At 34.2% G+C, this 26,657-nt stretch overlaps 2 protein-coding genes and 1 non-coding gene across 3 annotated transcripts; 1 reads left to right on the top strand and 2 right to left on the bottom strand.

The window, feature by feature from the left end:
• The first annotated feature begins 18,100 nt into the window (after positions 1–18,100).
• Positions 18,101–18,252, top strand: LOC120151395. The gene has a single exon (XR_005518609.1). It is a non-coding gene; the product is annotated as a U4 spliceosomal RNA (small nuclear RNA).
• A 5,663-nt stretch (positions 18,253–23,915) lies between these two features.
• On the bottom strand, positions 23,916–24,763 carry LOC120151333 (L10-interacting MYB domain-containing protein-like). Its single transcript, XM_039163835.1, has 2 exons — positions 24,488–24,763; positions 23,916–24,410 (listed from the first exon to the last, which is right to left on the bottom strand). The coding sequence occupies exons 1-2, from the start codon at positions 24,761–24,763 to the stop codon at positions 23,916–23,918; spliced, it is 771 nt and encodes a 256-aa protein (XP_039019766.1).
• A 446-nt stretch (positions 24,764–25,209) lies between these two features.
• Positions 25,210–26,203, bottom strand: LOC120151332 (putative nuclease HARBI1). The gene is made up of 2 exons (XM_039163834.1): positions 25,681–26,203; positions 25,210–25,598 (listed from the first exon to the last, which is right to left on the bottom strand). Exons 1-2 carry the CDS (start codon positions 26,201–26,203, stop codon positions 25,210–25,212), a joined length of 912 nt encoding a protein of 303 aa, XP_039019765.1.
• Positions 26,204–26,657: the final 454 nt, after the last annotated feature.

Raw genomic sequence — 26,657 nt, 5'->3', positions numbered from 1 at the left:
TTATAACTCGAATTGAATTGAATTTTTTTTTGAATCAGTTTATAAAATTACGAATCGAATCAAAAAATAAATTTCAAAATAAAATTTTACTCACGGATAATATAATCGTAAATATGACAATAATTTACGAGTTGGTAATTACAATCTTACTCCTTGGCTTTGGTTTGGTAAATGTTTTATGCACCTACTTATTTTATTGAGTTGGTAAAAGACAAGGTCAACTCCAAAAATCATCTTGGTTTTTGATTCCATTTCAATTAAAAAAATCAATTATCTTAAACAATTCGTTTATTTGATTTTAAAATCCCCTTTGAAGAATTTGAATTTACTTGTCCAACTCAAATAATCAAAGTTTTTTTAAATGGTTTAGAAATTAATAATGGTTTTTCGAGCTATGTGCAGTTTTTTTAAATATAATGTTAAACTTTTGAAAATCTTTAAAAAATATAAACTTTGAAAAACTTTATTCTAAGTTCTATATCCACATCCGTAACCTCTGTTCGCCACTGTTACCGTCGACGAAACTCCAATCGATCAAATCACCATTGATGACCCAACGACTCGACATCCCAGTCACTCGAAGCCACCCTAATCGATGGATTTAAACCCGACGAAACCGAAACAAAAAATCACGAAATTGAAGCACTCGATGGCTCCGAGGGCAACCACGACGATATGGACAATGACAACTAATAGTAGAGACGACAAATACGACGATAGCGGCGATGATCGTGGCTGCCAAGGGGTTAGGGTTAGGAATTTAGAATTTTAGGGATTTGAGGCAATTTGTAATTTTAGAAAAAAAGTTTTCTTTTATAAATATAATAACTTTATTTTTTTTGTTTTTAAAATATTTTAAAATTACCTGAGCGTGACATGTGTCACTTAACGGAATTTTTAATGGTCATTACGATCCGAACACCTATAGTGATAACATTTGTAACGTAAGACATTTTAAATCATTCAAAAAAATATTTTAGACACTTATTTGTAAAAAAACGGTATATTTGGACATTTATTTTATATTTAAGCCTTAAATTTATTACGGTTCAGGGCTCATCATATACAAGTCCATCTGTATGTATATATTCGTCTTAAACTCCATGTTATGTATACGTAACTATTTCTTTCAATATGTTTTTTTAAGTAATCCAAATATATTTTAGTCATCAATATTTAAATTTATATTTATTTAAATTTCAATTTTACCATGACTGAATTTATCCAAATAAATTATAAATATCAATCTAATTATATACTGTAATCATGATTGGAGTGATGTTTCATTTAAAATATCATAATTAAATACTGTTAGGTATGGCTCATAAATATACCAGTAAAGAGGACAGGAGATGGAGCGGAGTGAGCGAAGCGAACATCAACTGTCCTTACAAAGAAAGTCTCGTTGTGGGGTTACGAATTATGTGGGTTGGGGGTGCGGGGGCTGTGCCCCCGCGGTACGGTACAGGGTTAATTTTGTAATTATGTACCAGGGTTTTCTATTATAAATAGAGATGTAACCTAGACCTAAAATATCATTGAATAAAATTCTAGCGCCGCCTAGGCTCCGAGGACGTAAGCACATTGCCGAACCTCGTAAAATTCTCGTGTTCTTTCGTTTTCTTTACCCGTTTTCGTCAACAAATACGAACCAAATTACCTCAGTAGTTAAAAGGATGATTATTATCCTTAGAGATTCCAGGTTCAAGCATATCATATGTCAGCAATGTACGAATATCCATTGTTAAATAAATTAAGCATCTTTCGAACAAATATTATTTTGTAATCACTATTAGATTAATAAGAAAATAAAATATCATAATCAATTGTTTTTTTTTACTTCTCTAGAAGGGAGAACACGTGTCCCCCATGTGCCAAACGAGGTTTCAATTAACACTTGCTGAAATTAGGGGAAGCAAAAGAAGAAACTAATAGTTTTGGAATAATATCATATTTTTGGAAATTTTAAACTGAAGATTTTATTTATGTATTAATTACAGATTTAGAATACAACTCATGAGATTAAGATTTTATATCAATATAGGAATAAACGTGAGGATTTATTTAAACAACGTGAAAAACATCAAGAACGTTTTTAGTAGTTTCTGTGTTGAAATAAGGGCAGCTAATACTAGGGATGGCAAACCCGACCAGGCAAACGGGTAGGTCGGGTGCGGATACCCCTCCCCATCCCCATACTCACCTAATATTTTCAAATCTACCACCCGTCCACCACATATAATGGGTAAAAAATTTTAAATCCACACCCGCCCACACATGTACATTCTTAAATCCATCCCCACACTCACTACCCAACTGGAGATGTACTCGGCTAGACCCGTCTGACAGCAACCTTAAGTTATACATAATCAACAAACATAAAACAAACACGTCCATTAAGAAGCATAATAAAAATAAACCAAGGATTATATGAGTTAAGTGTTAACATAAATCTTAAAGTACATAAATTATAAGTTACATCTTATACAATATTAAGATTTATAAATTAGTCTCTTAAATTATACTTAAATTCATAATGGTCCAAAATTTAATAGGTATTTAGTGGGCGGGCGGATGCGGGGCGGGTAAGATCTCAAACCCATCACCTTCCCACTACTCGTGACGGGTACCACTTTCTAAATCCACACCCGCCCACTACCCACTAAAGTTATACTCATTCACGCCCCAATTAAAGAGGGTACGGAGCAGAATCCACGAAATTATACCCGTTTGCCATCCGTAGTTAATACTCTCAAAGCGACCCAACAAATCCACAATTTTGAATTGAATGTCCTCAATACTGAATTTACCTAATAAATTAAACGGTTAATGTTTTTTTATAAACTAAACGATGCTATATCATCTTAAAAAGTTAAAAATTTACATTTTAAATTTAACATTAAAAATATGTTACCATCTAATTTATTGATAACTCATAAAATTATATATTATTGGTGCATCAAATATTCCCCTTCAATTAAAATACACCCATGTGGTCAATATCCTTACTTTTAATGCGTAAGAGGGGGAGAATGGGGTGGGAAATGATGGGTGGTGGGTTCATAATTTTGGGAATGTCCACATCTTCATCGTGTTATTTCCTTGTTTTCAAATCTTATCAACTTTCGTCCTTCCCTTTGGAAAATAATTAATGGACGGAAAATCATTTCTCCACATTAAACACGTGAAAAATAAAATTCTATTAATATTTTTTTTGTTAATAACATAAGTCGGATTCGATTCAATGATTTTTGAAACATATGTATTGGTTTTAAAGGAATGCAAATTAACTTCTTGATACATTTACTCTATATTTAATCAGTTTTTCAATTTGCTTGATTATAATATTTTAAAATTTATAAAACCGACGAATAAAAATTATTTATTTAAGCAATCTTTGTACCAATAAAAATTGGTTGATCGAATCCTAATAAAGTCCCGACATGAGTCCCAAAACAACAAACACATCCGATGACTTTACAACCTATTATCGACATAAAGCATAATAAAAACATTTTTTATTCTTAGAATTATTCGACTGCTTTTCATCGGTATAAAAACGACCTTGCCATGTATATAGTGATTAATATAATACTTATATCATTTAATTTTTTTATAAATTAAAAATATTAATCATCTAAATATATTTAATTCTTTGTCCTCGTACATATTCTATTCTAATTAAAATAAACTCGGTTACATAATAGTACCCAAAAAGGATGAGGCTAATATGAACCACCCCCATCATTCAACTAATATATATCTGTATTACCTCTCGAATCTCTTTACTCGGGCTCAGTTTCACCTCCAAATTTTATCAAGCCATTTCCCTTCTTTCATACTGTGTGTTTGGTTCAGCTTATTACGAGAACACTCTTTAATGACAAGAGCCTTGTGGACGCCAACAAGATTGATCGAAGCGAATCAGTTGTAGGGATGGCCAGGCGTTTCCGGCCTTTTGGCTTCGCGGGACTGCTATTGCTGGCGGCATTGACGGCTTCTATGCTGGTTCTCCCCTTGGTGTTGCCGCCGCTACCTCCGCCGCCTTTGCTGCTCCTGTTTTTACCCGTTGGACTCATGGCTGCGCTCATGTTCTTGGCGCTTTCTCCGGCGGACGCTATCGGGCATTCTGTGTAAGAAGGAATATTAATGTGTTCCACGGGGAGAATATGGTCGGCGAGTCAGAACGCTGTTGATTTTGACGACTTTAATGGTATAACATTTACATTACTTTATTCATATGTTTTAACAAATTTAATTATGGGAATGAAAAAAGTCGTAAAGTATACACAAGATAGGCAAATAATATCAGGAAAAAGTTGAGCACACTGTTATTAGCAAAAATGAGCTTATAATACTTATCAAGTTGGGCATCAGTTTTTAATCTTCAAGTGGTACGTTACACACCATAATGATATTCTTTCCATGTGTGTTTGACAAAAAATCATTAATAAAATATTTATTTGGAAGAATATTACGTTTATAGTAATTTATATACACAAACACATTAGTAAATAAGTTCTTACGACAAGACCAATTGAGAATTTACCTGATTGTCATAACGCTGGACTCTTGGTTGGGTCTGATTTTGTACGTGATTTATATAAAACATAGTAACGTCGATTATGACACTTCATATTAACGTGTATAATAAATGGTAGGAAGAACACGGCGTAATTATTTCCAATGAGACTTAAACCCATAAAATAGGTCGATGAAAAAAATTCTATAGCGCTCAGCGAACAACGATGAACATTAGTAACGACGAGTACCTTTAATTTAATTTATAAAAAAAATAAATTCATGTATAATTATAAATTATTTAAAAATTTAAAGATAAATTATTCAAAATAAAGGGTCAACTTTAACAGTGACAACCTAATTATTGCCCATTTTCATTTTGACTAATATTTTTAAAATTTTGTCAATCAAATTAATCAACTATTTAAATGCATTCAATTAAACCACTTGTCGTTAATATTGAATGGAGAAGCTGATGTGGCAATTAAAATATTTGGTATAATTACATATTTGGTCACTGTTACTTATATATTCTATCAATTTGGTCCTAATTTTAATAAATTAAAATAAACATAACCCTCAAATCTTTAATTTTAAAAGATTTTAAAAGTTACGACATATTCTATATTTATAACAAAATAAACTTTTTACTATAAATTCCATTTATGATTCTTAGAAGCATCCCCATCAATGGTACTATAAACTCTTTTTGGTTTTAAGGAAAATATAGTTAATTAGTCTATGCCCATAAAGTTCGTTTGACAAAATTTTTATCCTACTACTATTTATAAATGACATTCTACTAGAAAAAGATGATATAGTCTAACCTGTAAAACTAATAATTTTTTGTCCGGTAAATTTCTAATAGAAAAATGTGACATATTTCTTTCATGTTTGACACAGTATTCCTTTAAAATTTTAGAAATTTATCTCCTACCATACAATTTTATGTTCATCTTTGATAAAAATTTATACTGATAAGATTCTTGGTGGACTTAGCATGAAAAATTTTGCACTAAGAGATTGACCTATATCAAAAGGGCGATAAATTTAGTTTGCTTTAAATTTAATATCACAAATTATTGCTTGAGTTATTCAATTTTTTAAAAAAAAGGCTTTGTTATAAATATTGTTTAGTTATAAATATAGAATATTTCATAACTTTTAAAATTAAAATAAAAAGTTGAATTTTGGGTCATTATACATGACATCATTTGATTAGAGGGTTAAGTTTATTTTAATTTATTAAAAATTATGACCAAATTGATAGAATATATAAGTAACACTGACCAAATGTGTAATTATATCAAATATTTTAACTGCCACATCAACTTCTCCATTAAATATTAATGGCAAGTGACTTAATTGAATGCATTTAAATAGTTGATAGACTTGATTGACAAAATTTCAAAAATATTGGTTAAAATGAAAAGAGTAGTTTGGTCACTGATATAGTTTACCCATTATTTTAAATAATTTATCTTTAAATTTTAACTAATTTATAATTATACGTTGAGTTCTTCAGAATTTAATTTTTTATAAATTAAACTAATAATGATCGTCGTTAGTGATGCTCATACTGAAGACACTGAATTTCGACCAATTGATATTTTATTATATAATATTGTGCTTCTATATTATATAATAAATGAACTTTTTATTAATTTGGGTTTGTTTTACATTTGCAGGCCCGTTACACGAGGCTCAGCCACACATAACCCAAACACGTGAGTCCAAACACGTAGGGTTTCCAGAAACCCTAAACTTATGCTTCCAGCCGCCAAGCACCTTAATCGTTGGATCAAGTTGTGATCCAACGGTCCACAATAGCATGTGACCTAGGGTTCCCAGAACTCTAACATCCCTCCTCAGCGCCGCAAGCTTCAACTGGGAAGAGTCCCCATACTTCACGCTGTCGTTACCTCCAACAACCCAAGCTCCACGCCGTTTTCCTCAGAACAGTCCAACACGCCAACAAAATACGAAGCATTAGTGTTTTATTAGGATTAAAATACCCAAAAATAGGAGGAGATGAACACTATAAATACGATGTAATATATACGTTTTTACACACGATTTTGAGACATGAGTACTGGGCAGACATTCGGATTATAGAGGGACATAAGGAGAGAGTTTACACACCGGTTATAGGCAAAAATAATAGAAGAAGAAGAGCAAATAGACAATGATTTCAAAGCAGTTGTAACAAGCTTGAAAATAAATAAAAAGGTAGCATTTTTTTCTTTTTTACCTTCGTTCGTTTTCTTGTTGTTGCATGTTGAATATTACTTGAGAATTGGCTTCGAAATCACAAGAAAGAACGTTTTGGCCGATGAACGAAGTGAGGCCTTTATTTTTCGAAACCCATTTCTTAGATCTGCGCTTCTTCGAGCTGATTTTTGAAAAACCGCTTGGATTTTCAGACTGTGTGAGAAGGATGCTCTTTAAAAAGACGGTTTTCGTGGTGGATCACCGTCGATGAGCGGCGGCGAGGCGGTGGCCACCATTTTCAGGCGGCGGCGCACGACCCTTGTTCTTGAATATCAAGAACAATCAGAAGAGAAACTAGAGAAAGGAGGAGAGCTCTCGTGGGTTTGAAAAGAGAAATGAGAAATTATATATATATATTTTTTAAAAATGTTTATAATAAACCCATTTAAACGCCGCCCGACCCGTGTGAAGCTCGTAAAGCCGCGTGTTTTATTGGTCTCGGGAAACAATGTGTTAATTCCTTCCATGCTTAGAATAAATTCAATTTGATCTCGTAATTAGCCTTAATTTAAGTCATGTTTCCGTGTAATATAAGGCTTAATGCCTTTAATCCTTGAATTTGCTAAATGTTATTGAATTCCATGTATCTGACTTCTTAATAAACTGATTTGATGCCTTTTATTTCTTTGTTTGATTTGAAAAGACGTGGCCTCCATTTTGCTTGGTTATGGTAGTTGAATTCCTTTTCTTAAGCTTTGGTTTATATGGCAATAATTAGTATGGTTAAAGATCACCATAAATTCATAATTAGATGCTGCATGAATCCTAATTTACTATCTTGGAGTAAATTTGGTCGTTAATCACCATGGTATTTGACTAATTCGAATATTAATTGTTTTAATAGAGATAGTAACTAAGGGAATTATTTTTAATGTTTGATTAATAAATTGATTCGAATTATTCAAATAATTTGTTATTTGATTAATTCATTTGTTAGATTAAACAATTAGTATTATTATTTCTTTTCTTTTATTAATATTATTTTTAATTAATTTTTACTCGATATTTTTTATTTACCATCTAACATCTTACTTGATTTTTTTAAAGGCACGATTTAAATCTGTTAGAGGTAAATAATTTGGATCACATGTTACCTTTTAAATTTAACTTATAATTTTCTTAATTTAAGACAACTGGAAATTACGTAGTACCGAAAGGGCAGTTCAAGGGTGCTAACCCTTCCTTGACTGTAACCGACTCCCAAATCCGACACATTACTGGTAAGACGCAGATCAGGTAAGAAATATGGTATCCGATCAACCCGCTTATTTTTAAATAAATGGTCGGTGGCGACTCCAATCTATATTTTTCAAGTCGAAGCCCAATTCCGGGGCCCAACCGAAAGACGGTTGCAACAGCTTGGCGACTCCACTGGGGACACAGGTAAGTGAGTCAGACTAAGGTAATTTCCAGTTGTTTTTTTAATGTAAAGGGTAAGTTTAAATTTTAAGGTAACATTTCAATCCTTATTGCTTACTTTTGATTATATTTTTCTGAGTAAATAGTTGACTGACCGTTTTCTAATGATTTCAGCTTCCTGAACTTTTTTCATCTAAAGGCTCTATAACCGAACTCCGAACCCGTTTTAAGTGGGGGTGAAAGCGACGCATTCGTGTGAATTTATTCACCGCATATGCCTAGCAAGTAGCCTTCGGGATTCATATACCTTATGTCTTCGTGTGAATTTATTCTCCGCATAGACATAAGGGAATGTGTCCTCTCGAGTTTAACTTAGTCCACACAAGCCTGTGATGGGTTTAGGACTAAGGGTATGGTAAGCCCAAGGGGGCACCAACAAGGAGAACTCGGGTACCATTTTTTAGAACCTAAACCGGGAGAATTTGAAGAAATAGAGCCTACCCGAAAACCACATTCCAAAACCTAGGACATTTCTTTCCTAACCATGTTTTTTTCTTATGTTTTTTTTTCTTGCCATTTTTTTTATTTTTATTCATTTCTATTTGTTTTTATTTTACTAACTGTTTGCCTTTGTATTTGTTTTTTAGCATTTGCATTATAACAAGAGGTCATTGATCCCTAAAAGGTGTTTGTTACACATAATAATCTGAATTAATGGATAAAGGTGTTGTAATACAAGAGATTAAAAACCCCGAGGTACAACTATGGTCCGAGAAGACTCAGAAGGAAAAGGGAGACAATCTTCAAGGAAACTATGTGTCAGAACTGGTTAGCTACGCCTCTATTAGCCTAAAGCAGAACGACGTGCAAGAGCTTCGGGACATCTGGGGCAGTTGGAAGAATGATCTGAAACAGAAGTTCAACCAACGGTACGGTGATATTGCATTGTTGCTTCATATCAAGACTGATGAGCCCTTGATCAGAGCCTTGGTTCAGTTCTAGAACCCGAGATACAGTTGCTTCACTTTTAATCAGGAGGACATGGTGCCCACCATTGAAGAGTACACTACACTGTTGCACTGTGAAAATATCATACTGGAGCGAGCTTATATTAAATACATCAAAAGTTAGCCTTTCAAGAGTGCACTAGCCAAGGTTGTTGGGGTTGACGAAAGATGGGTAACAGACCGAGCTCGATGTAAAGGCAGTGGGGAAGGAATTGCCTGGCTTCATATCAAGCAACTGATGAAGGACCATCCCGATGAGTGGAAGGCAATAGACCTGTTTGCACTGGGTCTGTATGGCCTGATTATATTCCCGAAGACTTTGGGGTACATTGACGTAGCGGTGGTAGAACTGTTTGAGCAACTTTTGAAACGAGTCAACCTAGCACCGACCATCTTAGCCGAGACCTTTCGGTCTCTCAACCATTTCCGAAGAGTTGGAGGAGGTAGATTCATTGGGTGTGTTCAGCTCCTTTAAGTCTTGATTCACAGCCACTTCTGGAAGACTAATGGGGTTGCCTACCGCCGATTTAGCACTACGTATTCACATTTGAGAGAGTTCATCACCATGAAATGGCATGAAGGCGCTTCAAAAGAGAAGTGGATGAAAGTCTTCACTCATCTCTAAGATCAGGATATTACCTGGAGAGTACCCTGGTTGTTCCTCAATGACGTTCGTTTTCAATGTGGGGACTCCGACACTATGACCTTACTTGGACTTTGGGGTGCAGTTGGGTATGCTTCGTTGTTAGCACTTAGACAGTATGGGGCACGCCAGTTTGTCCCAGCAACATGCAGACTAGCCAGATCAGAGTTTGTGTATCACAGTGACAACTATAAGAAGATGATCAAGGAAGCAGTCGATTCATGGAAGAAAGTATTCCGGATGGATGTTGTAGCTGCCAGAAACATGCTTACTTCGGACTATGTAGAGTGGAGAAGATTGAGAAAAATGACAATATCCCGGTGCCAGACTATGAGGACACCCGAACCCTGAAAGAACATCTCAGGCCCATCTTTTCTGAACTTGAGATAGCCAAGACAGAGTTTGAAGCTGTGAATAACAAGCTGAAGCAGAGGGTAAAGGAGCTTGAAGCTGAGCGCTATCAGTGGAAGCTAGATGTCGACTCTAAGAAAGATCAAGCAGACAAACTTGAAAAAGAACATAAAAAGTCTGTTTTGAGCTCGAAGACTTGAGAAATGTGTATCAAGATAAAGTCAAGGATAACTCCAAGTTGAAAGTGGCTTCTGAATACTGGAAAGACGAAGCTCATAGCCTGAAAAGAAAGTTCGAATGGCCTGATGAGAGAGCTTGGAAGGAACAGATGAAGACTTCCCAGAGGCGCTTAGCAGACAGTCAGCATCAAAACCAATGCTTGAGAATCCAGATGGATGATCTGGAGAAACAACATGAGAGAGATGGCAAAACAATAGCTGAGTTATAAGCTATTGTAGATGAGTTCAAGAAGAAAGTGAGAGAGCTTCAAATAGTGCTCTTCGACGGAGTTTTACAGTGGCGTTTCCGTTGGGAGCAAGCACAACAAAGGGTGAAGGCCAGAGACGCAGTCATCAGAGACTTCCTGGATCAAGTACAGAAGGCAGCTCGTCATCTACACGGCCTGGCAAGAGAAGCTGGAATGGTCCGACAAGGCATACAACCAGTGACAGATGAAGACTTGTCAACCTTACTAGAAGCTGTTCGGGGTCTAGGGGATTTAGTCCGAATGTACATTTGATCGTTTTTATGTCTCTTACAAGATAAAACATTTTTGTCTAAGTAAAGATTATTTATAATAATGAACACTTTTCTGGATCAATGCCTCGAACATTTCATACATTCTTGCATTTTGCATTTTTGCCTTTTTGCATCTTTATCTACATTTTTAAGCATTTTCACAAACATGAAATTAAGTCATGAAGGGCTCGATGAGGTGGATTTAACCACATGGAAGCAAGATTGTAACATTAAAGAGCCTGATCAGCTGATGGTAGGACAAAGCCGGCCAGGATGATCTAAGAAAAGAATCCCCATATCCTAAGGATTACGATATTGAAGCTGTTAGTTGTTACCACATAAAAAGCCCCAAAGATTCCTCTAAGAACTATAAGGTACTGAAGCACAAGATCCAAAACCTGATGGATTCAGGGGCATAAACGGCCGAAGAAGGGGGCTTGGCATATACCATTTGCACTTAGAGGATTTTTTGTTTAATCTTTTAAAGGATTGAATTTATGCTACTTTCTAAGGTGGATCAATTGAACAAATTCTAATCTTTAGTTCTTCGAATATTAAATGAATTAAGGATTCTTTTAATTCTTCAAGAATTATAGATTTTTGACATATGGCAAGGTTAGACCTTTCTTATCCTGTCTCAAACCCCAAAACAAAATACCTTGATTCTTTACCCAAAATAACTCATGGTCATTACCAAAAAGACCAAATTTTGACATTATCTCCCTTTGAAATTCTTGAACATTACCTTTGTCTTTTTGATACACCCACACCTTTCTTTGAGTCAATAAGATCACACCATTGTCTTTTTAGACTCAAAATTGACATTTTTACACCATTAAAGCCCACAGCATCGAGTTGTTCATTTAAACATGAGCATTCTTCTAAGACATAACTTGAGGCATCTCGCAGGGAGCTTGAACATTAAGACATCTGGGGGGAAAAAGGAGAAGAATTCATCCGAAATAATTCTATCATGCATTAATTACACTGTTTTCATGTAAATAGAATTAATCCTGAAAATCTATCCCCCTGGGGATACCTCTTCTGTGAGGACTTCTATGTATGAAATGATGAACGACTTTCTTTCTTTATCCCTTCACAATAGGAGAAAAAATATATCCCTTGTGTCCCCTTTTGAGCCTATAGTATTTTTCTTTTGATTCAACCCTAACCAAGGATCACCCTCCACACTGGGGGGCAAGGTGGAAGAAATCTGCTCACATGAGTGAAGACATCAATCCAAAGGAAATACCAAAAGGTGGGCCAAATACTAAGTGCGAAGATTCAATCAAGAATAAAAAAGAAAAGAAGAAAAAAAAAGAAAAAACAAGAACAAAAAAGAAAAGAAGCAAAAATCAAAAGGAAAAGGGACAAAAAGCACATGCAAAGATTCCCTAAAGACAAATGGCACATCAAGCTTTAAACTATGAGATTGATCAAGCACAATCATTCTTGAATCACTGAATCACTTCACTCGAAGATCATAGAGCATCAGAAGAAAGAGACATTTTGAGCAAGACAAGATCGAGGGCATCAGAATGAATTGATCCTTGGTTCAATACCCTGAAACACTTATTTGGGTCTATTTATCATTTTCTTTCATAACCATGAGCCCTGGCCTACATTACGTGCCTTAAAAGTCCATTCTAATCATACATGGATTTCTAAACAGAAGAGATTATCTTCAGATTTTATCCCGCCCATCAGGATTAATTTGCAAAAAAACAATGTAATTAATATATGGTAGAGAAAAATGACAAAGGGGGTTCAAGACGTAAATCCTGAATAACGTCTTGAAACCAAAGGAGGGTTCGAATTGAAAACCTAAAAAGGCGGCTCGAATTAAAAATTATGCAACTGAGGCGATCACACAAATTCCTTGATAAGGCATCGCACAATCCGAGTGTGACAACGAAGGTTGGGAGTCAGAGAACACTTCCAGCAGAGAAACATGCAAGCTACCCCATCAATCCTTTGATCATAAAATGCCAAACCTTTGACCAAACACGATAATCTGAGACTTTTTTATCCGTTCCTTACTTAACCATTTCCCAAAGATAGCTTTGATCTTGACACTTGTCAAATAGCTATAATTTATTGAAGGATTAACATTGTAATTAATTCTTTGATATCCGATGAACTCTAGTTTTATGATTCGTCTCAATTGTAAAACCGTGAAAGTGACAATATTTTCAAAACTTTTGGTTAAACATTTTTCGAAACTCTTTTATTTGATATTTTTCATAACTTTGAAAATAAAAGAGAAAGAAAAACATTTTTTTTCAAACAAGACAGTCTCTCTAGAGTGGATCTTGGTAAATGACATATGACTCTTAGACACAAAGCTCTTGCTCAGAATCAATGCTGAAGCAAGAAATGAGGAACATTTGGGGCATCTTTGAAGATTCAACATCAAATATTGGTGCATTTTTGGATATTGGGGCATCTTTGGGGATTCAACATCCTAATGCGAATTATCAGACCTTCTGAAGGCATTTCCTCCACATGCAGGAACAAGCAGGCAGAAATGAGGCTCTATCCAAGAGATAAATGACATTAATTCATGTTGCATGCATCTTAGACATGCATACATAATTTTTGCAGCTTTAGAGTCAAGTTTCAACTTCAATGCGAAAGATACCTGATTCAAAAGAGTTTGTAAAAATCGATAGTAGTTGCTTAACTCGGTAGCAAGGAGCTACACCTCAACTAATTTGATATATTGAAAGATTGACAGATTTTAGAATCAACTTCAGACGAGTTCGAGAGCTAATTCAGAACCGATCCAGTTCGCATTTTTAAGTTGGATTTCAACTTCACGACGAAGGATATCCAATTTCTGGCTCAACTTCACGGCGAAGGGGCCACCCACGGTTTCAACTTCACGACGAAGGGAATCGTGCTCACCATTGTCTCTCTTGAGACAGTTTCCTTTGAAACAAACTTTGTCTCTCTTGAGACAGTTTCCCTTGGAAAAAAACCTTTGAAATTGTTTCTCTTGAAACACAAAAACCTTTGAAACATAAACATTGAAAACATTTCCCTTGAAATAAATTTTGTCTCTCTTGAGACAGTTTCCCTTGAAACAAAATCTTTGAATATGTTTTCCTTGGAACTAATTTCATCTCCCCGTGAGACAATTTCTTTTGGAACTAAGTTTTGTCTCTCTTGAGACAGTTTTTCTTTAAAAAAAATTTTGTCTCCTTTGAGACCGTTTCTCATGAAACAACAGATATCTTTGAGATCGTTTCCCTTGAAACGAATTATGCCTCTTTTGAGACAATTTCTCTTGAAGCATCATCTGAACCGTTACACTCAGCTCAGGCACATACTTGGGATGGTCGAAAGCATTTCTCAAATCAAAAAAATAGAATGTGCACATCAGATTTGAACATTTGAAGAATTCGAGATCAGGGATCAAAACTTGAAGATTCCAGAACTAAGATTCCAGAAAAGCAACCGGAGATCGAGATTTCTCTCCTGAGCCCAAAAATAACATATGTTGAATATGCATTTTAGGCATACCTAAGAGTATTGCATCCATCTCATCACATATATGCATAACTTTTTCAGGTTTTAGCTAGAGTCAATTTCAACTTCGCAGCGAAGGATATTGAGCTCAAAGCTACGCAATCAACTCGAGAGTAGATTTTAACTTCACGACGGATGATATTCAAGTTAAGGCTCAACTTCACGACGAATGGGTCATCCACGATTTCAACTCCATGACGGAGGATATCATTCCCACACATCCACGATTTCAACTCCACAACGGAGGATATTGCGCCACCTGAGACAACACAAGTTCAACTTCACAACGAAGGGACGGCTGGTTGTCAACAAACAACTTCCTAATTTCAGAGCCAATTTCAACTTCACAGCGAAGGATATTGGACTCAAGACAACACAAGTTTAACTTCACAATGAAGGGACGGCTGGTCGTCAACAAATAATTTCCCAATTTTAGAGCCAATTTTAACTTCACAGCGAAGAGAATTGGACTCGAGACAGCACAAGTTCAACTTCACAATGAAGGGATGGCTGGATGTGAACAAACAATTTCCCAATTTCAGAACCAATTTCAACTTCACACGATGAATATTGGACTCGAGGCAACACAAGTTCAACTTCACAACGAAGTGACGACTGGCTGTCAACAAATAATTTCCCAATTTCAGAGCCAATTTCAAACTTCACAGCGAAAGATATTAGACTCGAGTTCACACAAGCAGCATCCAACTCTAGATTGGATTTCAACTTCACGACGAAGGATATCCAACTCAAAGAAGGAGTATCTGTCAATAAAATTTCCAGTTTCAGAGTCAATTTCAGCTTCATAGCGAAGGATATTGGCCGGGAAAACCACGCAACTTGCATTGGATTTCAACTTCACAACGAAGGATATCTAATTCCCACGCTCAACTTCACGACGAAGGGGCCACATATAATTTCAACTTCACCAACAGATTGACCCAACTTCATGACGAATGAATCATCTGTGACACAACAATACTGAAGCCTTCAGGACAAGTTTCACCTTCACGACGAAGTATCTTGAGCCAAAAAACGATTCAGAGGCCACTTGCCAAAAGTTTTGAGCTCGTTTTCAACTTCACGACGAAGGACTTCGTGCTCAGAATTTTCCAGTTTTGACTCAACCTCACTATGAGGGAATCATTTCAAGATTGACAAACCAATCAAATATCGAGTTTCAACTCTACGGCAGAGGATAGTCGATATGGACGAAATCTGTGTCTTTTAATCTTTGCTCTATTTTCGTTATACGACAATGAGCAAAGAGGGGCATCTTAAGACACTGAATTTCGACCAATTGATATTTTATTATATAATATTATTCTTCCATATTATATAATAAATGAACTTTTTATTAATTTGGGTTTGTTTTACATTTACAGGCCCGTTACACGAGGCCCACCCACACATGACCCAAACACGTGAGTTCAAATACATAGGGTTTCTAAAAACCCTAAACTTATACTTCCAGCCACCAAGCACCTTAATCGTTGGATCAAGTTGTGATCCAACGGTCCACGACAGCATGTGACCTAGGGTTCCCAGAACTCTAGCATCCCTCCTCAGCGCCGCAATCTTCAACTGGGAAGAGTCCCCATACTTCACGCTGTCGTTGCCTCTAACAACCCGAGCTCCACGCCGTTTTCCTCAGAACAGTCCAACACGCCAACAAAATACGAAGCATTAGTGTTTTATTAGGATTAAAATACCCAAAAATAGGAGGAGATGAACACTATAAATACGATATAATATATACGTTTTTACACACGATTTTGAGACACGAGTACTGGGCATAGACATTCGGATTATAGAGGGAAATAAGGAGAGAGATTACACACCAGTTATACGCAAAAAATACTAGAAGAAGATGAGCAAATAGTCAGTGATTTCAAAGCAGTTGTAACAAGCTTGAAAAGAAATAAAAAGGTAGCATTTTTTTCTTTTTTACCTTCGTTCGTTTTCTTGTTGTTGCATGTTGAATATTGCTTGAGATTTGGCTTCGAAATCACAAGAAAGAACGTTTTGGCCGATGAACAAAGTGAGGCCTTTATTTTTCGAAACCCATTTCTTAGATATGCGCTTCTTCGAGTTGATTTTTGAAAAACCGCTTGGATTTTCGGACTGTGTGAGAAGGATGCTCTTTAAAAAGACGGGTTTCGTGGTGGATCACCGTCGATGAGCGGCGGCGAGGCGGTGGCCACCATTTTTAGGTGGCGGCGCACGACCCTTGTTCTTGAATATCAAGAACAATCAGGAGAGAAACTAGAGAAAGAATGAGAGCTCTCGTGGGTTTGATAAGAGAAATGAGAAATTATATATATATATATTTTTTAAAAAAAGTTTATAATAAACCCATTTAAACGCCGCCCGACCTGTGTGAAGCTCGTAAAGCCGCGTGTTTTATTGGTCTCGGGAAACAATGTGTTAATTCCTTCCATGCTTAGAATAAATTCAATTTGATATCGTAATTAGCCTTAATTTAAGTCATGTTTCCGTGTAATATAAGGCTTAATGCCTTTAATCCTTGAATTTGCTGAATGTGATTGAATCCATGTATCAGACTTCTTAATAAACTGATTTGATGCATTTTATTTCTTTGTTTGATTTGAAAAGACGTGGCCTCCATTTTGCTTGGTTATGGTAGTTGAATTCCTTTTCTTAAGCTTTGGTTTATATGGCAATAATTAGTATGGTTAAAGATCACCATAAATTCATAATTAGATGCTGCATGAATCCTAATTTACTAACTTGGAGTAAATTTGGTCGTTAATCACCATGGTATTTGACTAATTCGAATATTAATTGTTTTAATAGAGATAGTAATTAAGGGAATTATTTTTAATGTTTGATTAATAAATTGATTCGAATTATTCAAATAATTTGTTATTTGATTAATTCATTTGTTAGGTTAAACAATTAGTATTATTATTTCTTTTATTTTATTAATATTATTTTTAATTAATTTTTACTCGATATTTTTTATTTACAATCTAACATCTTACTTGATTTTTTTAAAGGCACGATTTAAATCTGTTAGAGGTAAATAATTTGGATCACATGTTACCTTTTAAATTTAACTTATAATTTTCTTAATTTAAGACAACTGGAAATTACGTAGTACCGAAAGGGTAGTTCAAGGGTGCTAACCCTTCCTTGACTGTAACCGACTCCCGAATCTGACACATTACTGGTAAGACGCAGATCAGGTAAGAAATATGATATCCGATCAACCCGTTTATTTTTAAATAAATGGTCGGTGGCGACTCCAATCCATATTTTTCAAGTCGAAGCCCAATTCTGTGGCCCAACCGAAAGACGGTTGCGACACATACGATTAAACATAAAAATGCAAGCAACAAAATGGGTTCGGACAACCTCGAACGATTAAGATTTTTGCAACTTTGATGTACAATATTTCATGTGAACTTTCTGATTAAATCCCCCATGCACAATTTTATTTTTAATATGAACTGATGAAAATAAAATCAAATATTACGAATTTAATGAGAAATAAATATTATTTACGTTAGTGTAATGATATGCTTACCTTGAATTACAAATAGCGAGCTGAATTAAAAAAAATCCAAGTAATTATGTGGATTCCCACATCGGTAAATGACTAACATGGCAGTCCGTGCATCAGTTATAAAAAGCGAGCGAATACGGTGAAATGATTATCTTTGCGCTTGGGGCAATGACGCAGCTAGTGAGGTACTAACCGAGGCGCGTCTATTGCTGGTTGAAAACTATTTCCAAACCCCCTCTTAGGCCTGGGTTCAGCCTTGTGCCCTTGAGAATTTTTGGAAGGGCTCCCTTTGGGGTAAAGCCCTACATTCCTTAGTTTCAAAATTTACGACATACTTTATATACTAGCGACTGCTTGTAGTTGTTTGTGTGTGTACTTGATGTTCATGCAACAACAGTTTGAAACAAATAAAGTAAGTTTCCTCGCAAACTTAGTTTTCAAGCTAGGAGTTGCAGCTCACGATTAGGTGAAAGCTTATTATGCATTGATTTTAGTTAATGAAATGATTTGGTGTTCACCTTTTTATTATGCATGAACAATTGATTTTAGTTAATGAAATGATTTGATGAAAGCTTTTAATCTTATATGGTATATTGACAGTTACTTAGATATGAGCTTGTGCTTGTTTCGCTAATGATTAATGTTATCTTCAAGTATGCAACTTTGTGAGGTTATTGCGGGTGGTAGATCATTTGAACGTGATTTGGATTGGAGAATCGGGATGAAGTGCTTGGGTTATCATCTCATTTCCAGTTTAAAGATTCGGTGTTGAGTCAAGACTACGGAGTTAAAAAATAGAGAGACCTGCAAAAAGAGAGGAATTTCGAAAAAAAAAGAAAAAGAAAAAGAGGAGAAAACGAAGAAAAAATCAAAAGAAAATATGAGAAGAAAAATAAGCGCTTGAAGAAAAAAAAGAGTAAGTGACACAAAAGGAGAGGAAAATAAAACTTACACTCTACCAATCGTTTATCAGGAGAAAACTAAAATTGGCTTGATTTCGTCTTATAAGCAAATAGGGATATAAAAGGTTGACCCAACCTGTAAAACTGATTGAAACTGACTCGAGTCAAAACTGTTTGTAATCTGAGTGGTGGTAATCTGAAACCGACTCGAGTCTGAACTTACGTTTACCTGAACCTGTGTTTACCTGAACCTGAGTTGGACCTGGAAATTGTGGATCTGAACCCGACCTGCACTCGATCTGAGAATGATCTAAACCCGTTAAACTGATAATATAACTGAACCCGACCTGCATCTGACTGAAATGAACCCGAAATAGAGATTAACTTGCTAAATAACTATTATTACCCTACCTGTTATCAACCTGACTTTTAATTGACTTAACCTGTAAATGATCTGACTTGTTATTGAACTAATATGATATTTACCTGACTTATAAGTTCCAATTGATGAAGTTGTGAGATTTTGAATTTATAATAAACATGATAACTAATATGATTGCATTTTAAAAGATAAAACAAATTGTTAGTTATGATAATTAAATTAATAAATTTACTTTCTATATTAATTATAATCCTTATATTATAAATCTTAATAATAATAAGTTCTTTAATTTCATTAAATAATTTAATTTTTGAACATGATTTTATTAGATTATATAAAATTAATTTAAATATTTATAAGTTTAATTTATTTTTTATGTAATAATTAAGACTGTTATATTTCTACTAAGAGGAACTTGGGTGTCCTGAATGTTTCCCGAGCGTCAAACAAAGTTAGTTTATGTAATCCTAATTGTTATGTTTCTAATATCCTATGAATTTGGGGTACCTCGGGTCTGATCTAATATCCCTTGGGTTATTTATCCAAAAATTCCTGTCAGTACCGATACTAACCCCCGAGTATCGATGTTGAACCCTTGGTATCGATACCCATATGTTGGTATCGATACCCTTTGTTTGACATAGGCTATCTGGGTAAGGTAGTATCGATACTCCTGGCTGAGTATCGATACTCTGGCTCTGGGGTATCGATACTGAACTGAGTATCGATACCAAATTTAGGTTCGATGTTTCTGAAAAATACCCTCATTATCAATATTACCCTTGGAATATTGATACCCCTGCCTTGGTATCGATACTCTATGTGAGTATCAATACATAAATTGTAATATGGAATGTTAGTCTCGATACCAACCTAATTTGTATCGAAATCGGGACCCTAGATGTTCTATGAGTGAGTATCGATACTACCCTTTGAAAATTGCCTATTTCTAGGCTTGACTGATGAATAACATCGATATTGTTCTTACAGTATAGATACCCTACTACGAAAAGCCCTATTTTGGCTCGAAAGATCCTACCTTTCCACCACAAAATCCCTAATGAGGTCCCCAACTGATGTTTAAGTGTTTTATTTGATATTTGGGATTCAAAAAATACTAAAACACCCACATTATGAAACTATCATGGAAAATGATTCAAGCTTATGCAACCTACCAATTTTCATTTAAATGGCCTACACATTATAGATACGAGTTAGAAATGAGTTACATGAGTATCTAGGCTACTAGAAAAGTTAATGGCTTAACCCAAGGTGAGCTTTTCTTTCCCATAGCTTTGGATATCTCACCAACTTCTCTCTCTAACAAGAAGCAAATCAAGGGTTACTAACTGAATTTAGGGGTTAAGGAAGGTTAAAAAACACTTCTGAATGTCTAAGTTTCTTGAAAATCGGATTGAAACTCAAAGGTTTCTTACATCCTCGCAAAACCCAATTTCTAAAACCATGACCAAACCTTGTGTTTGGGAGCTTGAGATGAAGCTAAAGGTGAAAGAGTGTTGGCTTTTACCTTAACTGGACCCTAAAACACTTGAAAATCTATAAAGTTCCTAGCTTTTAACTTGGTTGAAGAAAGAAGATAAAGAGAGAAAAGAATTAAGCAAGAGTTAGTAAGAAAGGAGAGATAAGGGTTTCAGACGTGAGATAATCCATTTTTAATGGTTTTTAACTTTTAATTGGAATAATGGTGAAATTGTTTCCTTGATCCCTCCAATTCTGACTATAATCTAAAAATATTCTTTTTAATTCTTGTTGGCCTTAAACCAAGCCCAATTCCTCTTATACTTGGGACAAAGCTTTCTACAAGCTGAAGAATTAATCCAAGGCCCATCTCCGGTTATCCCAAAACTCCTAATCTGGGATCCGGGGCGTTACATTATCATCGATATTGGTGTTGAGCACTAGGGTTTTCGCGTGGTTAATGGGGTACGAGAGTTGAGAGAGGGGTGAGGCGGCTGAAGAGTGATTAAAAGGAGGTTTAGTTTAGGTAAAGATAAATTAGATATTTTTATTTATTTTTAGGTCTAATTTTATTTTAGTCCCTATACTTTTAGAACTAATTTACGTTTGGTCACCTGGTTTGTGCTTTTTTTTAAAAAAAAAAATTATTGCGATTTTACTGTCCCAACTATGCAATTTTACATTTTTATATGCTAGTACATTCTAGGTTTATTGAAAATGAAAAAATCATGCTTTAGTCCCTCTAGTTTAGGCTCATTTTTGCACTTATGTCACCGACACAATTCCATTTTTGTTTGTTTAATTTACATTTATTTCAATTTAGCCACTATGCTAGAATTTGCTTGATTTAGTTTAAATTAGACCTTGAACTATTCTGTTTTTTTAAATTTAATCCTTAGATTAATTAACCTTAATTAAGTTGGTATAGTTTTTTCTTTTTTTTTTATTGTTTTAAATTCATGTTTGTTTTATTTTTATCTATTCTCTTTTTAAAAATTGTTAGATTTTAGGGTTACTCTTTTGGTTTAGGTTCCTTTAATATAGTTCATATCAGGGCCTTAGATTTTAGATTTAAACCTTAGATTTAGACTTCTCATATTTAGTCTTTAAATTTAAGGAGTAATTCGATTTGTCTTTCACATTTAGATGCCCAAAGGCTCATTTCCATTACTAGATTCAATAATTGGTTAATTTTAATTAGGTTAATAATTAGAGCATTGACTTTAGATCCTTTTCAATTTAGTCCTTGAACATTTTAATTAGATATTCTTTTAACATAATTAATTAGGTCATTAATTAGAGCATCCATTTAAGGTTAAATTTCAATATAGTCCTTTAATTTAGGGAGTAAACTGAGTTGGCCCTCGCCTAAATGCCCAAGGGACCATCTCGATTATTCGATTTAATAATTGATTAAATTCAACTAAGATTAATATTAGAGACCTAACTTTAGGATTAGTCCTTTAAGATCTTTAATTTTCATAAATGGACACCTTAGGTTAGGAAATCCTTTAATAATCTCACTCATTATAATTAGGTTCGTAAACATATTGATTGATTGCATTTATTTTTTAAACACAAGGCAATGTTGACTTATTAAGGAATTAATGGAATATTTCATGCACTCATGCTATGGGGGCGACTACTGGTAATTCCTGAAGTAGGTCAATATTCTTTTTAAAAACCCTTTCATTTTTGAAATCTCAAGGCAATGTCTGGTTATTGGACACAATAATTGATCTTCCACATTCATGCTAGAGGTGAATATTATTGGCTTTAATAAACGAGCACCCTCTTCAGCTTTGCATCCATAATGATTTCTAAATTAAATATAAATTCGGACTCCAAATTTCCAAAATTTAAAGTAGGGTAATCAACTAGGTATCAATTTCTAGGCGCTGTGGGGGTGCTAACCCTTCATCATTCGTAATCGACTCTCGAACCTATTTTTTGGTTTTCGTAGACCCCAAACTTGATATTTTATTAAAATAATTTTTTTATTAAATTATCCTGTTTTTATGGTGTTCCAATTCCACTTTAAAATGATTGGTAACGACTTCCAACATTTCATAAAATCATTTCAAAAACACTTCAAAACTCCCACCGATACAATTAGTCAGCCTTTTTCCCAAAGGGCCGGTTGCAACACATGTCAAATATTTAGATTTTAGTAACCTTTAAATTATTAACATATGTCAACATATTAATCATTTAACATTACAAATATCTAAATTCTTCACATAAATAATCATCTTCGGTAGAAATTACTTTGAATAAACGAAATAAACGGAAGAAAAGGACAAAACGGGTGAGAAATGAAGTGGTGTTTGGATGGAAATTTAGGGTCTGTTTGTTTGGCTGTAATTGGTTTTCCAGAAAACCAATTCCAGAAAACCAATTACATTTCTGGAAAACCAATTCCAGAAAACCAATTACGCTGTTTGGATGCTGCATTGTAAAATGTTTTACGCTGTTTGGTTAGTTTTCCTGAAAACAATTTATGAAATCTGTTTTTTTGTAAAAAAGTATATATTTTTATATTTTTGTTGTTATTTACATTTTAATTTTTTTAAGTTATTTTATAAAATTGTATTTTATAAAATTTTGAAATGAAATATTTTATTTGTATAAATACATGAAATTAAACTTGTAGAAAACATACTAATTATGTTGATTGTGTTATAAATACACAATTTTATTAGGTTATTTGGTCACTGCCCTCATCCTTTATGGTTATTTAATTCCTATTTCACTTTATGTTTCAATTGAGGTGGTGAAGGTTTCGCAAGCATCCTTTATTAATCAAGACTTTTACTAATGTATGATGAAGATACTACTAAAGCATTTGAGTAATTACGGAGAAGCTGGATTGCATACATTGGCACTGGCTTATAGAAAGCTTGAGGAGTTTGAGCATTCTGCTTGGAACAATGAATTTCAAAAGACAAAAACTACTATTGGATCCGATAGAGACATAATCCTCGAAAGGTGGCAGATATGATGGAGAAAGATTTGATTACAAACATTAAGATAACAATATTATCCAACCATAATAATACAAAGATATTGTCTAATTCATAATTAGTGCTACAACACATCAAACCGACATATGATTAAAGTCTATAAATAGTACAACAACATATTAAAGTTTAAATATTGTCTAAGTCATAATTAGTAGTACTCTACATTAAAAGTTCACATCCTAACTTTGAGGAAACTTTTGAAGCCAAAGTTTCCTATGTTTTGGTTTTTTTGCTAAGAAAACTTTGGCCTCCAACTCATTTTTACCCAAATAATCGAACACCTCACAAAGAAATTCGTCATCAAAGCCTTCTTTCTCCATCGACATAACTTCTTCATACATATGTGGTGTTTGATCCTGTGTAAATTTTTTTAGTGCTTCTGCAATCTCTCCAAGTTTCTCACTTACCAATTTAATATGATCATCCTCGACATTGTCTTGGACATTCTTCCTTTTACGTTTTGATGTACCAGATGAAGATAATTTTGTTTTTTCCTCTTCGATATCTTGAGTATCGATATTTAACGGCATTGAACCTTCATTAACATCATCCAATTCTATATCAGCAAAGGTTTTAGCAAAACTCCCTGTTGCCATATCTTGACCAACAACAAGAGCCATCTCATCATAGAAATCAATTTTTTTGTTCAAATATGGTCCATATTTTGGGTGTGCCTGTTAAATATCATACACAGTTAGCATAAAAAGTAAAATTCAAAAATCATTTATTAAAATAAGTATATAAAGATTACCGTCACTATAGCATCATATGTCACTTCATCGCAAGTTATCATTCTCAGGTTCTCGTCCCACCCTAATCCACTTTCTTCACGAATTGTACATATGGTTTTCCATGTATTTTTTATTGTCCTCAAATGATTTTCCACGTGTTTGGTGGCACATTGGACTTGAAATTTTTCGGAAATAGTTGTAGCAACTCGATTTATAGAAACTGATCTAAATGTATTAGATGGCTTGTTACCTTTTTGGGTCTCCTCTGCAAGTATATCGAGAAATAGACGTTCCATTGGTTTTGTCCACCTAAAATGTTTTGATGTACTCATTTCTACATTAATAATCATAAAAAGTAAGTAATTAGACTACTAACAAACATAAATTATCCAACAATTATGTAGTAATTTGCAATATCAACCCTCAAATATACACCAAGCACCTAATACATAAGACGCCAAGAACTCAACTCCCAAGCATATGTAAATGTCCAACAAACATAAAACATAAAATTTATAAAACCAACAAACTTTAAAATAATAATTTCAACATTCAACAAATTATATATTCAATGTCCAACAATCTAAAAACATTTTCAACTTCAATATCCAACAAACTAAAAACAACAATATCCAACATACGTAACAAAGAAATACTAAACAAAATGTTCTAAATAAAATTAAATGTTTCTATGTATATAATCACTCCACATAGCTTCTGCAATTTCTTCTCTCTTAGTAGCCTATTCTCTAGCTTCTTCCCTCTCTTCTCGTTGTGTAAGAGTTGATGTTATCGAATGAGGATCGTATTCCTCATATAATTCTTCGTTAATTAAATCATTAGGATCAATTCTCATTATATGATTATGGATGATAGTACAAGCCAACACTACATCTACTTGTGTTTGAAAATCCCAAAATGGTTCAGCATCCAACACACGAAAACGTTTCTTTAAAATTCCAAATACTCGCTCAACAGTGGTTCGCAATGATGAATGACGAAGATTAAACAATTCCTTTGCATTTTCTGGACGATGATTGGTGAACTCTTTTAAATGATATCTAACACCACGATATGGAGAAATAATTCCATTTCGGATGCCATATCCAGCATCAGCAAGATAATATTTACCTACAATTTGACAAAATGTTATTATTACTAAATATATTATGAAATTAAGTGAATTATTTTTTATTTTAAAGCTAAGTATTACCTTCTGGAATACTAAATCCTCTTCGACGTGTAAGTGCATCAGTTAAAACACGAGAATCATGTGCACTACCTTCCCAACCAGCTAGAACATAAGTAAATTTCAAATCAAAAGTAATGGCAGCCAATACATTCTGTGTCGTTCCCCCTTTACGACTACGAAATCTTCCTTGAATGTTAGGTGGAACAGATGCACGAATATGAGTTCCATCTAATGCTCCGACACAATCTTTAAAATATGGGTAAAACCTAGAATTGTTTCTTATCTCAAGAGGAGTTGACTCATCGGGTAATCTAATGGCTAATTGATATAATTTCAAAATAGCTTTCAACACAATCCTAAAGTAACGGTGAATTGTTTCAATTGATCTATAATATCTTGATCCAATCACTCGAAATCTTACATTATGACCAATTATATGTAAAAATATGAGAACTTGCTCTTTAACATTCACCGCTCTTGTCGACTGCAACAAATTGTTCCTAGTAAGGATATCACACAGATTAAAAAATGTAACCGGTCGCATCCGTATTATGTCGATACAATTCTGGTCACCTCTATATAAAATACTATTGATGTAGTTTTCTCTTTCACAATCTCGATTCACATGACGTTCATGACTTATTTGTTTTCTAGATTTTAGTCTGTGAATCCAAAGAGCCCCAAAAGCCAATACTGAAGCAGCGACTCCCACTATTGTTTTATGAATAGAATTACGTTCCATCTACAAAAAAATATTGAACATAATATTTATGAATTTGTGAACTTTATAATAAATTATAACCACTATTGTTTTATGAATAAAATTATGTTCAATATTATGTATAATGTTTTTATTTGTTCAAAACAAGTTGGAAAATCAAAATCAGTTATGTGTAACCTACATGATGCCCAAGAGTAACTAATAAGAAACCTCAAAGGTTAATTCGACTGTAAGTTGGGCTGATTATTGCACCACCATATGAGTGGAATTCGATCCT

Source organism: Hibiscus syriacus, unplaced genomic scaffold, assembly GCF_006381635.1.
Source record: "Hibiscus syriacus cultivar Baekdansim isolate YM2019G1 unplaced genomic scaffold, ASM638163v2 tig00111053_pilon, whole genome shotgun sequence".
In the NCBI taxonomy this organism is placed as follows: domain Eukaryota; kingdom Viridiplantae; phylum Streptophyta; class Magnoliopsida; order Malvales; family Malvaceae; genus Hibiscus; species Hibiscus syriacus.
The sequence above is the reverse complement of the archived record's forward strand: the minus strand, read 5'-3'. Positions and strand labels throughout refer to the sequence as shown.